Source organism: Branchiostoma lanceolatum, chromosome 4 (genome assembly GCF_035083965.1).
Source record: "Branchiostoma lanceolatum isolate klBraLanc5 chromosome 4, klBraLanc5.hap2, whole genome shotgun sequence".
NCBI classification, from domain to species: Eukaryota; Metazoa; Chordata; class Leptocardii; order Amphioxiformes; family Branchiostomatidae; genus Branchiostoma; species Branchiostoma lanceolatum.
The window spans coordinates 28,401,409-28,416,084 of NC_089725.1; the positions used below are offsets into that span (position 1 = coordinate 28,401,409).

Here is a 14,676-nt window from a genome sequence, read left to right on the forward strand (position 1 = left end):
TTTTTGCTGACCGTTGTGCCTGCTATTTCCTAGAGATTCTCTTTTATTACTAGGAAGAGTACCCCAGAATTTTTCATTTCTTCTTAAATCTTTCGATTTCAACTACTGCTGTGACAGAATGTTTTACTTTCTGTGTGAGGAACAGGATTAAATAAGTTGGTCAGGTATAAGTAGTCAACCTGGCACTGGAAAGAATGCTTATCACGCTCTCTGACTCGTGAAATGGACTAACCTGTAGACTTCTAGTGGCAACTTCAGCGGCTCATCTAATCCAGCTGTCTGCCATTAGTTACAGGACTGTCTCCAGGACCTGTCCCTCCGTTCCAAGACAGATATTCCCGGGATGGAAAATGAAAACATTTTACCCCATCTGTCACAGAAATCCTAACTCCATGACAAGTATTTTCGTACGCTGAAAATGACAGATTTATCGATGGAAATCAACAACACGAGCTCCCAAACAATGAGTGGGACGGAAAAAAATTTAAAGCTGGAGACAGCCCTGCATTAGGACCTTCCACCTACACTTCCACACTGGTGACAAGGCCACAGCCGGCTCTGAAAGACTGGCCAGCAGCCAACCATGATCAACTGTAGTACACCTGTCTCCCCCCCTGCTGTCCTCCGTGGTACCCCCCTCGACCCCCCTGGAACGCCTGCTCAAACTGACCCCCCTGCTGCTGGTAATGTTGTCCTCCTCCTCGCCCCCCTCCCCAACCACCGCGACCTCTGTCGCCCCCACGACCTCGACCGCCACCCCTTCCACCACCGCGACCGCCGCCGCCTCTTCCACCGCCACGACCACCGCCACCGTGGTCTCCGCCGTCCGACCAGCCTGTGTGGACAGGAAAACAAGGCAATCAGGGATGGCAGACTTCACCCCCTTACCTGTTCTGCCTTGTGACCCTTTCAGATATGCAGATGACAATAACAGCAGTGAGGATGTAAGGAAATACTACATTGTGTACATCAAGAATCACAGGAACACACACACAAGCCAAAACCAGTACTTTGCTCCCTTTTGGAGAAATGATAGGCATTACTACAGCGCTACAAAAGTACAAGTACAGAAACAGGACTTGTATATTTCTCATCTGTATATTTCTTACACGACATACCTCCTTGCACTCTACCTCCCCGAGCACTGCCCCCACGGTCCCCTCCACCTCCTCCTCCTCCAAATCCACCTGCCATGGAAAACAACCAATATACACAAGTGTGTACCACTTTCATAGGCATTATGTAACACTTGTCTTGCATTAAGCCATGAGCAGTTGTCAAATTATGTTGACCAGTGGGAAAATTCTTGTTGAGTTAAAAGAACTTAACTTCCCAGTGTCTTGTTTAACACACTTTCTGGCCCAATCACCACAGAAGCAATGGTACATAAAAATCTATATACCCAGGACACCGCATACAACTACTGCCCAACTTGATCCTTTTCTGGGAAAGAGTTGATGACATTTCAAGTCATGTTCTTCATTAACCTACTTTGTGTCAAAGAGAATACAACAATACTGGTATGATGAAATAAGGACAAGCTTAGCTAGTGGGTCTTGATTATTCTATACATTCATTCATATATCATACCTCTTTGACCACCTCTACCTCCACCAAAGCCTCCTGAAAAGCAGAGGAAAATACACTCTGATGAAAAGTGACATTTGGGTTGACTAAAGCAAATTTTTCTCTTTCAAATGATTGCACTTTCTTACTTTTCTTACAACAAATAAATACAATATCAAAATGCAAATCACAGATTGCTGTTCAACATATCTCGTTCAATTTTATCCATTTGTTTGATTAACCGCTATTTGGCATATCTTATTACTTGGATGTCTAACCCTCATCGACATACTGTACTAGTAACAAGACAGTAACACAAACTGTGCCCATACATACCCCTGCCACCGTCCTCTCTCTTCTTGAATGCTGGCATCTCTTTTGGAGGAGGAGCTCTCTCCCAGGCACGGCCACCTCTGTCTGGAACCTGGGCAGTCACAGGATAAAACTTATATTGGCCATCTGGATCAGAAAATCTACACCAGCCATCAACAGAAACAAGGGGGGATATGGCGATATCTGTCTAATTTGGGGGGTTCCTGTGTAAAATTTCCTTGGGACATGTTGGTCCTGGAGCCTGTGCAAGCCTTGAAAACAGTCTTGCATTCAGGCTAGTTTGCAAGCGCATTTATCCAGCTAGAAGTAGCAGTTCATAACCTTGATAAAGGCGACTGACAGCAGCCAAAATGTTGTTGACAAAATTGACTATGACTGTGTTAAAAGAACTATGCTTAATAAAGCTACTCACGGAAACATAGAAGTGTATTGGAAACTACAGTTGTATTTCTTTCAATTTGGATGAAAAATGCTTGGATGGCAAGAATGACTTCTTACAAAAGGTTGTAAGTGGTTGAATTGAATCAAAGGAGACAAATGTGATACTCACTCTCCCCATGAGGACTTTGTTTATGGCACAGTTGTGTCTTGTTGCACCGTATGAGGTCTTCTGCATTCTAGCAATGTCTGGAAATATAAATAAAAGCAGTAAATAAAACAATACAAAAACAAAGTCAATAAGCAGAAGTTTAGAAGCCAGTCTGTTTAGTACAATATTACAGAACTATTCCCCCTGAATAGGATGCTTGAGCTTATAAGGCCTTACCTCTTTAACAGTATTATTCTTAGGTCACGTAATAACAAATACGATGACAGACAACACATTGTGTTGGTAACATCTACTAACACAATTCTGCCTGGTCACATATGTCTGTCACCCGGAAAAAATGTGTATAAAGAGATCTCCAATGCAACATACATAAACTGCGTCTGCTGCACTAGACATCTCTCAAACACTGTTTTTCAAAGTGTTTGAAGTGTATGTCACCTGGCAACTAAATGCTAATGGAGGTTGATAACTAAGACATTCATCATCATCATCATAGCTTGTCGCTGTTTCTCTCCACCCATTCATAAGATCATGACACTCTACCTTCTCTTGCTGACAGTAGGTCGGCCAGTATGACGTTAGTCTGTGTGGACAGCCCCTGTCGCTTGGGTCGGAACGCCTGGGCTACAGCATCTTCCTTTCCCTGGAGAAACAAACAATAAATCAGAACAACTTAAATAGGGAACAACCACCTGACATCATTTTGACAGAAACACTCATGAACTAAAAAGGCCGTCATTTGCCCCTGAGCAAATACAGCATGTTTAGCCATACTCCTTCCCATGCAAGTAGTGGGCTGTCCCAAAATAATACAAGGCCAAATCGAAATATTAACTACATGTAGAAAGGCAACATTTGCGAGAGCAACATACTTTGCCGATCTCCCTCCACATGCATAAATTGACTGTTCCAAAATCACCCGTGCAAAAAAATCCTCTCTACAAGTTCTGCGAGACGCCAAGAGCCTTCTGCATAGTTTAGCAATTTCTTACTGCAAAGGCTTGCATGTTTTCCTGTAATATGACCTCAGGTAACCTGAAAAGAACACACGCTCTTTGGCCAGCAGCAAGTGGAACGCGCGGAACCTTAGATAGAACGTGGATACTTTGGCCAGCAGCAAATGGAACGCGCGGAACCTTAGATAGAACGTGGAACAGGGGTAGCACTTTCGGCCGGTTTTGATCTGAAAATAGGCCCAAAAGTCCCCAAAATGAGGCATTTTGAAATGATGTACACCAGAAATGTGGTTGAAGTCCTGTACGGGCATATTCAAGGCACCCTTGTACCAAATGTCAGGTCATTTGCTTATAATACCAGGGCACAGGAGCCCAAAATGTAATTTTTGCCTAAAAATGCCCCCAAAAACCTTCATAAAAATAGTTTTCAGGCCTGTTTGAAAAAAAAATGGAAAAATTGCCTGGGGGTATTTGCCATCTTTACCTTCATGCCAAATTTCAGGTCGGTTGGTTCAAAGATGGCGGAGTTGAATCCATTTGAAGATTTGGCAGGAGAAGAACATGCACAAAAACAATATGTCTAGCCATACTAAACATCAAAAAAAGACATGCTGGTCAAAGGTTTACTTTCTTGGATTTTGAAAAAAAAAACAATGCTAACTTTTCATCATGAAAACAGAGTCTAAGGGGAAAGTATCAACCTTGGAGTACAGAGTTTCAGGGAGTGAATATTATCAGAGTCATGTTAGGTTGGTGGAGAGAGCAGTCCAGTCCGGACAGGTGAAATGTTTGCCTGTCACTACAAGCAAATTTCCATCCTGGGACGGGTCCTAGAGATAAACCTGATAGCCTGTGTTGGAAACTGTTGGGCAGGTAATTGTGAGCCACAGCAGAAGGTAGGATCTGCATGTAAGATGGCAACAGGCCCACAGTTTTTAAATGGATTTTTTTTCCTGCTAATCTCAACAGAAAGGTCAGGCTACAAGGTGTGAAAAGGGGCAACAGGGAGTAAACAACTTGCTCAGTGTTAATATTAAAATAGGTAGATTCAGACAATCAATATACTTTAGCATATACATGTAGGTACAGCCTTACAGTGTACAGTATTTTGCAACCAATGTCTGGTAGCATTCAATAATGTTCAAATTCAAATGCAGATTTCAACCTAATATGCTATGCGTATTTTTCTTTTCAAATGTTGGGAAGAAATATTTATTGCAGAAGGCAGAACAGTTCACAGCCCAAACAATATCATCCAAGTCTGAGAAATTTTCAGCAACATACAAGCCATGATTATCAATCATTTAAATATAAATGGTAATATTCAAATACCCAGCTTCAGACAATCAACAATGCCCTATAAATCTAATCTAAGTTTGTTTGTCACACTGCATTGGAGATCAGCTACTGAAGCACATAACCTACCAGCACAACAGCAACAAGTGCAAGAACAGGCCTTTATATCTCCTGGGCAAGAAAGTGGCAACTGAAGATACATGTATATTCTGACTAAACTGCAAGGTAAGTTTGGATCAACCTTAAAGGTAAGTCTCCTCTACAAACAGCAGAGACACATCATATGCCTTGTTATGTACATAAGCACCCAAAAGGGGGGATTCCTTCAAAGCCTTGATCCTGTCTTCTCAAATGTACCATTATCAAGGCAAGTCTAGTCATACACACAAGAATTTGACCTTCTTGTAAGCAAAAAAAAAAATTCCTGCAAACAGTGTATGAAAATTCAAAGAAGTCAGTAAATGTGTGTTACCATGTTTTTCTGAATTTCAAAATGTGTCAGGTTATTTAAGAATCACTATTTGGCTCGCTCGTTTTTGATACCCTGACAGGGCTGTTTCCAGCTTTGAATTTTTTTCTGTCCCACTCATCGTTTGGGAGCCGATGTTTTGAATTTTTGTTGTTGATTTCGTCATTTTAAGCTTACAAAAATACCGTTTCACCAATTTCAAATCATCAAGTTCAGAATTTGGGATGGAAAGGGTGAATTTTTTTTTCAATCCCAACAAGCACATTTCTGTCCCGGGACGGGTCCTGGAGACAGCCCTGTACTTTGATATCATATGGTCTTGGGTCTTGGCAGGGTTTTACCAAATTGCCAAAAAACTCAGGCCCTGGAACGTGACGTAGATTTTGCATGTACAAATTAGACTGGAAATATCAAATGTATATGAATGCAGGGTGTCCTGCCTATCCACCCACGCAATGCCACAAAAAATACATGTGTTGAAATCCTATCAGGCCTAAATCACTCTACAATAGAAACTGTCAAATATAAATCAACATTGTCTCATTAAAATTTGTTCTTGTGGCTTCTCGCAAACTACAAATTCAAGATATTTGTGTACTAGTAGGGTTCTTCTGTTCCATTTTAGTAATATGTTATTCATCCCAAAACTACATTTTTGGTATGGTGTATCAGTGTACCTATTTCCCAAAATGATTTTCTTGCCCTCAAACAGTATGTATATATGTTGTAAAAAAGTTATCCTCAATTGAGGTGAAGCATGATGCTTTTCAAGTAGCTAGTAGTAGTGCAATGCAGCTTTGCTACGGCTCACATTTTCTTTGCCAAGCACACCAGGCCTGTCACCCCTACTCTTATTGATAAGTGTGTTTGGGTTCTTTTACGTGACCCCTGAGGCTTATGCCTGAAGCTCCCTCATACACGGGGCCATTGGCTTTACGTCACCATCCGAAATGACAAATGCAATCCCTCACAACAAGTCTGACCTGGGTCTGACCTTAGGATTGAACTCAGGCCCCAGGATCCACGGAATTTAATCCCGGTTGTGAGACAGCGAGGTTGAGTTACCACTTGTGCCATGACAATGACAGTGAGGTGTACATTTTATTCATTTTTTATTCAGCTTCACAGATTTAAAAAAAAAAAATCTGTGAGGAGCCGGCAACAGAAACCTGGTTTCTCTACAGGGTCGGCTCCTCAACAAATAAATGTTACAATGGTTCAGTCAGGTGAATTTATTTCTGCTCCTTGTTCTGTTTAGGTGTCATAACATCATGGGGCAAAAGCTGAGACACGTGCTGATTTTCCTTCTCATCATCCTGAAGGAGCCCAAATTGTCAGAAGCTGGATGCAACTGTTCAATATCCTCACCCTGCAGCCTAAAAGCCGTGGGGTGGTCTTTACCTCACACCCCTTGCTGCACCTGTAACGGGCGGGGCCTCACAAGCATTCCCCTGGACTTCCCCAAAAACATCTCTCTCTTATCTTTGGAAAATTATCAGATCACCAGCTTCCCCATGACCCTCCCAAAATCCATCACTTGCTTGTTTTTGCAAAGTAATCGGATAATTTCTATTCCACCAGGTGCATGCTCAAATATTCCCCAGCTACAAATATTGTACCTGGCTAAAAATGGGATAACTAACATCAAGCCTGGAATGTTCTCAGATCTTTCTGAACTAGTACTGGTGAACCTGTCTTCAAACAGCATAGCAGACCTCCAAACTGGTGCATTCTCTAATCTAACTAATCTCAATACTTTGTTTTTGCGAGACAACCAGATAAATGACATGCAGCCGGGGGTATTCTCTAATCTACCCAGACTCTATGAGCTGGACCTGTCCTCCAACCAGATAACTTCTATCCAGTCAGATACATTCACTAATCTACCCAAGCTACAATGTTTGCACCTGCAGGCAAACCAGATATCTGTCCTTCCCCCGTCTGTTCACGGCATGTTGGCAGCAATTAAAGATGTAAATGTCAGCAACAACCCATTGCAGTGTGACTGTGGGATGATTCCCTTCAGGATGAAAATGAATGGGTCTGCTTCATTTGAAGATCAGATTACTTGTGCCCAACCTGCCAAGTTCCAGGATCGAAAGCTAGAAGATATTAATCCTGAAGACCTGATCTGTGAGGAGACCACCATATCGACACTGCCTGTGGATAAACAGCCCCTTGTTAACCAATTGGAAGGTGCTAATAATGGCTACAATGGCACCCCAAATTCTCCCTATCACCAGTATTTCAAAACTAATGCTGGCTCAACAGCAGGTCCAAAAGTACCAGTGGCACCACTAACTACAACCCTTGCAATTAGTTCAGACATTCTCCATGAATCTGCTCCCAGTTTCCCCTTGCCTGTTCTCATTGGCTCTATCTGTGGTTCACTAGCTGGCATTGTCCTGATTGGCAGCATCATTATCACGATCTGGTGCAAGAGGAGGACCAGGCATCCTCCTTTAGGACAAAATCCTAACGTTGTTGGTAGCAACACAAACACAGCAGGTTCTGTAATAACCAATGATCAGGATCACCAGTATGAAGATATTGACAACTTTCGCGATCAGATAGGGCAGAGCCAGTCTCAGGCTAACACTCAACCTTTTGATGCAATAAATCTATCACGTAATGCACTGCTAGCTGCCTTACGACCTAATCCTATGTACGCAGGTGTGCGAACACAACCACAGGGTCCAACATCTACAGAAATGGCCGATGGACATGATCAGACCACTGACCATAACAGTGGTCATGATCAGACAGGCCAGGCTCAGGCTACCACTGACCATAACACAAGCACCACAGTTACTGCCATAATTAGTGGTCATGATCAGACAGGGCATGCTCAGGCGACCACTGACCATAACACAAGCACCACATGCGCAGGGACGTCAGCAGAGGTTCATGATGACCTGCACATCTATGAAAACCACAACCTTAAATAGCATCCTGAGGGTCAAACACCCTTCTTACAGGTTTACAAATTCATTGCAGATTTTATATACATTTCTGTGAAAAACATCTTCTCTTTGGATATCAACCCTTTTCCTTATTCTAATATTCCCAAAGAGGGGCCTTGACCTTTTGACCTCGCCCATGCACAGATTAAACCATGAACCAGACTATAACAGACACTATCTACTCTGAAACACTGACTCTTCTGATCTAGACAGAAGGTATGTTTGAACATTGAAAAGAAGAATGCTAACCAGCATATACATGTTAAGGCTATTTCGAAGGAAATCTGTTGATGATGTTGGGATTATTGAATGCAATACAATCTTCACAAGAACGATTTGGAATATCAGTCAGCTTTTCTTGAGCTAAGACATGTTGTAGTCAAGAAATGCCACAAGCTTGCAAAAACACTTACACTCGAACATGAGTCGCGCGAGAGAAAATAGAACAGGTGAACGCAAAGTTCCCTTTCAGACGTAAACGGCCGCTGTCATTTGCAGTCGATGCTATATATGGACTGCTCTTTCCCCCAACCCGTCCCGAGTCATGTTTTTCCTTCTTAGGCTTCTGTTTTCATGCCGTCTTCTCGCTAAATTTGTACTTAAAATTATCCAAGAACCAAGGAAATTTATTGGTCTACAGGGATGAGACAGATGTGAAAAGTTTAAAACTCAAAATATACATCAACACAAGTTGTTAGTGTTGTACTGGGTGCCTTACCTTTGTTTTGTTAGACCAGTTGAAAGACTGTATGGTGACGTCCAGTCGTTTCAGCAGCATCTCTCTGCGAATTCTGTACTCTTCTGACAACTTCCTATTGATAATGTCTAGTTGGGCCTGGAAAATGGATAGGCAATATGTAATTCAGCAACTTGGTCTAGGTGTGTCCATGTATGTGAACACTCCATGAATTAAACTTTCTCTCTTTTCCTTTTCTCTTGTTCCAATTTTCAAAGGGTCCATCATCATGGTTAAATACAATCCATGACAGCATATACACAGATCCTCAAATGCCTTTCAAATAGATTTTTGTCTGAAAGACTACAAAATACATGATTCATCTTTTTTGAAGCATCGCTTATGTCCTATCACTCTGCTGTGGGCTTGGCATGCTTGCAGTACTGACAGCCGTCACAAGATGGCGCCACAGGATAGACTCACCCACTGCCCTGGGGCCATGGCACGCTTCATGAGGGGTTTTCCTATATGGTCCTGCGGCACTTTGCTCAGGAACTCTCTTAACTGGAGAACGTAGAAATGAACCAAGAAAGGAAGCTTAAAAAGGTGAATGAGGCAAGATATTTACAGGTAAAAGACATGTATAGAAACTACAATACCCTTTTCACAGATATGTACTGGGTTGTTGAAAAAAGAATCACTTGACACAGTGTTGTACAATTTATGACATAGACATGCTCAAACTGTGTTTGCACAGTGATGTTACAAGTAATTCAAATGCATTAGAGAAAAAAATCATAGGACTGTAGCCAAGGAACTCTAAGAAATATATAAAATGATGTCACAGTTCTAAGCTTTCTTTTAACAATAACAAAAATAATTTGGCAGATGAAATACTATTTTCTACACAAGTTTTGACCACTCACCTTTTTCTCTACTCCAGTGAAGAACTGGAAGGTTGTGATGTTGGGAGGGGGGCGGGACATCCCCAGGGTGATGCAGATAGCCTTCAGCTCACCTGAGTGCAGGCTAGCAGGGGCCTGGGGATGGAACAACAGCTGTCAGAACCCTTGAAATTGTATTGGCTAGTGCTAGACATCAATAATAACAAGTTTCTGGACTTTTTATGTGCATTGCAGTCACAACGGTAAGAATCAGTACCGTTCCCTTAGTACTTACTAGTAGTACGATGAATGATTATCATATAGGCAGTTAGCGAGGGACATGTATCGTTGTGGATATCCTGGTGATTAGACTTTAGGGAGATGTCACTCATTGCTCATTCCAAGATAAACCAAAAAGGAAGATGAGAAAGTCGCAAAGGAGAAAAGATGATGTAGATGTAGTAAGTAGAGCAGTGTAAGGATGGACAAACGAAATACCTTAAAAGTGGTTTTTATTTCGCGGTAGGGAGAAAATGGAGTGTTTCAAACAATAGAAGGCCTACAGTCATAGGTGGGCTAAAAGTTTTGCGGTGTTTTAAAGTTGGCGCTGAAAACCGCGTACAAAAAAACACCACAAACATTTCTGCATTTACAGTAGGTTCGTTGAAAGACACAAGAAGCAGTCCCAGACTTGTATAAAATGAAGACGACAATTCTCACCTGGCCAGTGGGAGTGGATGGAGGTCTGGGGTGATTTGCGTGTGTCATCTGTGCAGCTTGTAGCTCAGTCAGAAGGTAGTCTGCAAATTCAACATGTCATTAGTCATTTGTCAGGGTTGTTATAAAGGATTCCACTATGAAGTTTTGACAGTTGGATCAACTTGTACGATTATGCAATCAAATATTTGAAGGGGGACAGAATAGACTTCTTTGCTGACACAAAACTTTTGGGTTCACTTACTAGTAATATTCAGCTTTAGATTACAAAGAAGGGGGAAAGAGGGATTCAGACATGTTATACAAATGATCAAATCTGTGAGTCCTTCTCAGTCACAAGTGCAAAAACAAAATGTATCGTATGACAATAATTTCCAGGATTTCTTTCACCCATTGTAAGGATAATATGCAAACTTACTGCAGTATATTAGGAACAGCATTAAAAGGCACAGTTGACGGTGTAAGGTGTATGTACTTACCTAGCAGTACCAAGCAGTTCTCTTTTGTTCTGAACCTCTGGGCAGAATCTCCACTGCTAACACCTGCGTGTGGGCAACCTATGGGGAAAGGCACAACAGTTCTCTTTTTTCATTTGGATTTCCAGTTACATCTCCTGTACTAAGTCTAGTATTGACACATTCTGCTAGTGTTACCCCTCTTATGCTGTGTTTCCAGCGACTAACACCGACGCAGGATCGACCAGGAATCCAAAGTGCGGGAACAGACGACTTTATTTACAACTTGTTATTCTGATGTTATCCAACTGCCCAGCACGCATGCGCGCGTGCTGGGACCATACCATTCTTACACAGGGGTGTTTCTACATCGCTACACACGCCCCCTCTAAAATGAAATGGCGTCCCGACATTATTGTTATACAGGGCAAATAACTGCCACGAACGATAGATGTGCTTCATACCGTATTTCTTCTAATAAAGTGCACACTTTTTTTTTTTTAACTTTCAACATTCAAGATGAGGCTTCAGGTAATGTTACAACTACTGTTAAAGCTCCGATCTTTATAATAAACAGAACATGTACTTTTTGAAGGATAACTCTGCATTATTACTATCACAACCATGGATAATATTGGCTATTCTACATGGTGTTAACTCTTTCTTCTCTTCCACATTTGGCACATTATACTCAAAGTACTGTCTACTTCCAAGTCGTTACTCGGTGCTCTCTTCTTCGAACATATGTTTTGGTAATATCAGGGGTCTACTTGACCGCTCGGTTGTAACGTGGCTAACAGATACAGTATGTAGCTCGATACACAGATAATATAGTCTATTCAATGTCCTAATAGTGTTCAGCGGTTAATCCATATCTCTGTGGCGTGCAGCAGGTAATCCATATAAAGTTCTGAGTCCAATGACCTGGTACCATTCAGCAGGTAATCCATGTAACGTTCTGAGTTCAGCAGGTAATCCATATAAAGTTCTGCAGTCAGCAGGTAATCCACATTAAGTTCTGCGGTCAGCAGGTAATCCATGCAAAGTTCTGAGTTCAGCAGGTAATCCTGGTAAAGTTCTGAGTTCAGCAGGTAATCCTGGTAATGTTCTGAGTTCAGCAGGAAATCCATATACAGTTCTGACTTCAGCCGGTAATCCACCTTCCCTTCTAGCTGGGCGCGCACATCTGAAATAGAACTACTGGAATCAACACCATGCAATGAGGACATGCCTGGTACCACTGTCCAGGTTGCCCTGGTGCCGTATTCGGGGGCCATGTTGCGGCATTACCCGCATCCACCGCATTCATGGTTGGTACCCTCACGTAACTGGGTTGTCCACCCGCATCATATGTGAGAGTAGGGGGGGGTCGTCTCATTCGCCTTGGCCTGTCTTCTCGGCCTGGTTCACCTCTGACCCTGACGGGTACGGGTTCTTCCTCTTCCTCACTGTCGCTGTGTTCATCTTGGACAGGATCTGCATCGGAATACTGAGGGGTGTCTCTTTCTGTACTCCCCCTCTCCTTGGGTTCTGTCTCGCTGTCACTACTGTGTTCCTCTCTGAAGGGATCTGCATCAGAATACTGGGTGTCTCTGTCTGTACTCCCCCTCTCCTTAGGTTCTGTCTCGCTGTCGCTGTCACTACTGTGTTCCTCTTGGAAGGGATCTGCATCAGGATGCTGTGGGGTGTCTCTTTCTGTACTACCCCTATCCTTCTCTCCCTCCGAGACAACAGGTGTTTTCTTGGCCTGTTCTGCTGGTGGAGTCTCTAGTGGCAGTCCATTACATGGTAGGAGCATGTTCCTATGGAGGACTTTAGACTTCCCTCTTCCACATTCAGGGCTGACCTTGTAGACTGGGAGACCCTGCCCCATTCTCTTAATCACTGTATACACACTTTCTTCCCAATAAGATCTAAGCTTTCCCGGACCACCCCGATCACTCACATTCCGCACCAGGACGCGATCGCCTTCTGTCAGGCCCGAGCCATGTATTTTTCGGTCATAATACTTCTTCCCCTTTTCACCAGCTTTTTCAGCATGTTTGGTGGCTAGGCCATAGGCCTCCTCCATTCCCTGTTTCCACCTCTTCACGTATTCAGGGTAGGTCTGGGTTGCATCATCTGGTTCTTGTATTCCAAACAAGAGGTCTACAGGCAATCTTGGGTGACGCCCATAGAGGAGATGGAACGGGGAATAGCCAGTACTCTCGTTCTTCGTGCAGTTGTAGGCATGGACAACTTTGTTTAGTGAGTCTTTCCACCTCGACTTTTGGTGATCAGGAAGTGAGCGTAACATGGCCAGTAATGTCCTGTTGAATCGTTCAACTTGTCCATTTCCCTGGGGATGGTAGGGCGACGTTCTGGAATGTGCAACTCCGCTCAACTTTTCCAACCACTGAAAGAGTTTGTTTTCAAACTCACCCCCTTGGTCATGATGCAGCTTCAGAGGGTAACCAAATCGTGGAATGAAGTCGTTGAAGATCTTCTCTGCAGCCGTTTTTCCTGACTTGTTCTTGGTGGCGTAAGCCTGTGCAAATCTGGTGAAGTGATCGACGACCACCAGAATGTATTCAAAGCCTCCTTTGCTCTTCTCAAGGTGTACATAGTCAATCGAGATCATCTCAAATGGAGCTGTTGTTTTGATTGTCGTGAGGGGCGCCCTCGTTGGTATGTTAGGTCTTCTCTGTTTGATGCATGGACACTTGGTGGTTACATAGTCAATGATATCCCTCTGCATCTTGGGCCAGTAGAACCTGTGTCTGGCTAAGTCCACAACCCTCTCTGCACCCAGGTGTCCCATGTTCTCGTGGAGTTCGCGGTACACCAAACTTCTTAGACTGGCTGGCATCACTAATTGTGATTTAGTACCCGCTCGCCGGTGCAGGATCCCGTCGGAGTCTATGGACAAGCGATTCCACTGACGGAGTAGTGTTCTAACATCAGGCGATTCTCCCCTAGTGTTCCTCGGATACTCGCCTCCTGATTCTTTCAGTTCTATTAGTCTGCCTATGGCTTGGTCAAGGCGTTGTGCTTCACTGATTGTGTCTTTACTGAGGGGATCGATGGTCGGGTTACCGTCTTCCATCGGTAAACTATCTGTGTTGATAGTTACTGCACTGATCCAGGTGGCGTCCCCTCGATCTGATGCTCGCATGGACTGCAGGGTGGCATCAATCACCTCGCTACTGATGTCTTCAGTGCACGATGTCATGAATTCTTCAGCATCTACTGGTACTCTTGACAGCACATCTGCATCCGCATTGGCTTTCCCAGGTCGATACTTGATATTGAAGTTGAAGTCAGCTAACTCAGCGACCCAGCGATGGCCAGTTGCATTTAACTTCGCGGTGCTGAGCACATATGTGAGGGGGTTATTGTCTGTGTAAACTTCAAAGGAGGGCGCATAGTACAGGTAGTCCCGGAACTTCTCTGTAATTGCCCATTTCAGGGCCAGGAACTCTAACTTTCCGGAATGGAGATGGTAGTTCTTCTCAGATTGTGATAATGTCCTTGACCCATACGCAATCACACGTAGCTTGCCTTGACGATGCTGGTATAATACCGCACCCAGCCCCTGTGCAGATGCATCCGTGTGCAGGACAAATGGGCTCTCAAAGTCAGGGTATGCCATTACTGGTGGGCTGGTCAGTTGTGCTGTTAGCTGACAGAGTATTCCTTGGTGTTCTTCGGTCCACTTGATAGGCTGGTTTGGGACACAGTTTGACAGCAGGTCATACAGTGGCTTGGCTGTTTGACTGAAGTTCTTAATGTATGTCCGATAGTACCCTAGGAATCCCAGCAGTCTCCGAAC

At 43.4% G+C, this 14,676-nt stretch overlaps 1 protein-coding gene across 2 annotated transcripts in view; it reads right to left on the reverse strand.

Moving 5' to 3' along the window:
* The window catches only part of LOC136433865 (protein FAM98A-like), a 20,665-nt gene continuing 5,989 nt past the window's right edge, over positions 1-14,676 (reverse strand). Inside the window, exons 4-13 of one of the 2 annotated variants that reach the window (XR_010755668.1) lie at positions 10,890-10,967; positions 10,414-10,493; positions 9,736-9,849; positions 9,293-9,373; positions 8,852-8,968; positions 2,993-3,092; positions 2,450-2,526; positions 1,903-1,990; positions 1,119-1,623; positions 1-835 (exon numbers count right to left, since the gene is read on the reverse strand). Coding sequence is in view for 1 of the 2 variants with exons in the window: in XM_066426430.1 (XP_066282527.1) it covers positions 1,574-1,623; positions 1,903-1,990; positions 2,450-2,526; positions 2,993-3,092; positions 8,852-8,968; positions 9,293-9,373; positions 9,736-9,849; positions 10,414-10,493; positions 10,890-10,967 (785 nt within the window). In the remaining variant the exon portion in view is untranslated. Of the gene's footprint in view, positions 1,624-1,902; positions 1,991-2,449; positions 2,527-2,992; positions 3,093-8,851; positions 8,969-9,292; positions 9,374-9,735; positions 9,850-10,413; positions 10,494-10,889; positions 10,968-14,676 lie in introns of both variants that reach the window. The other variant, XM_066426430.1, reaches the window with a different exon arrangement.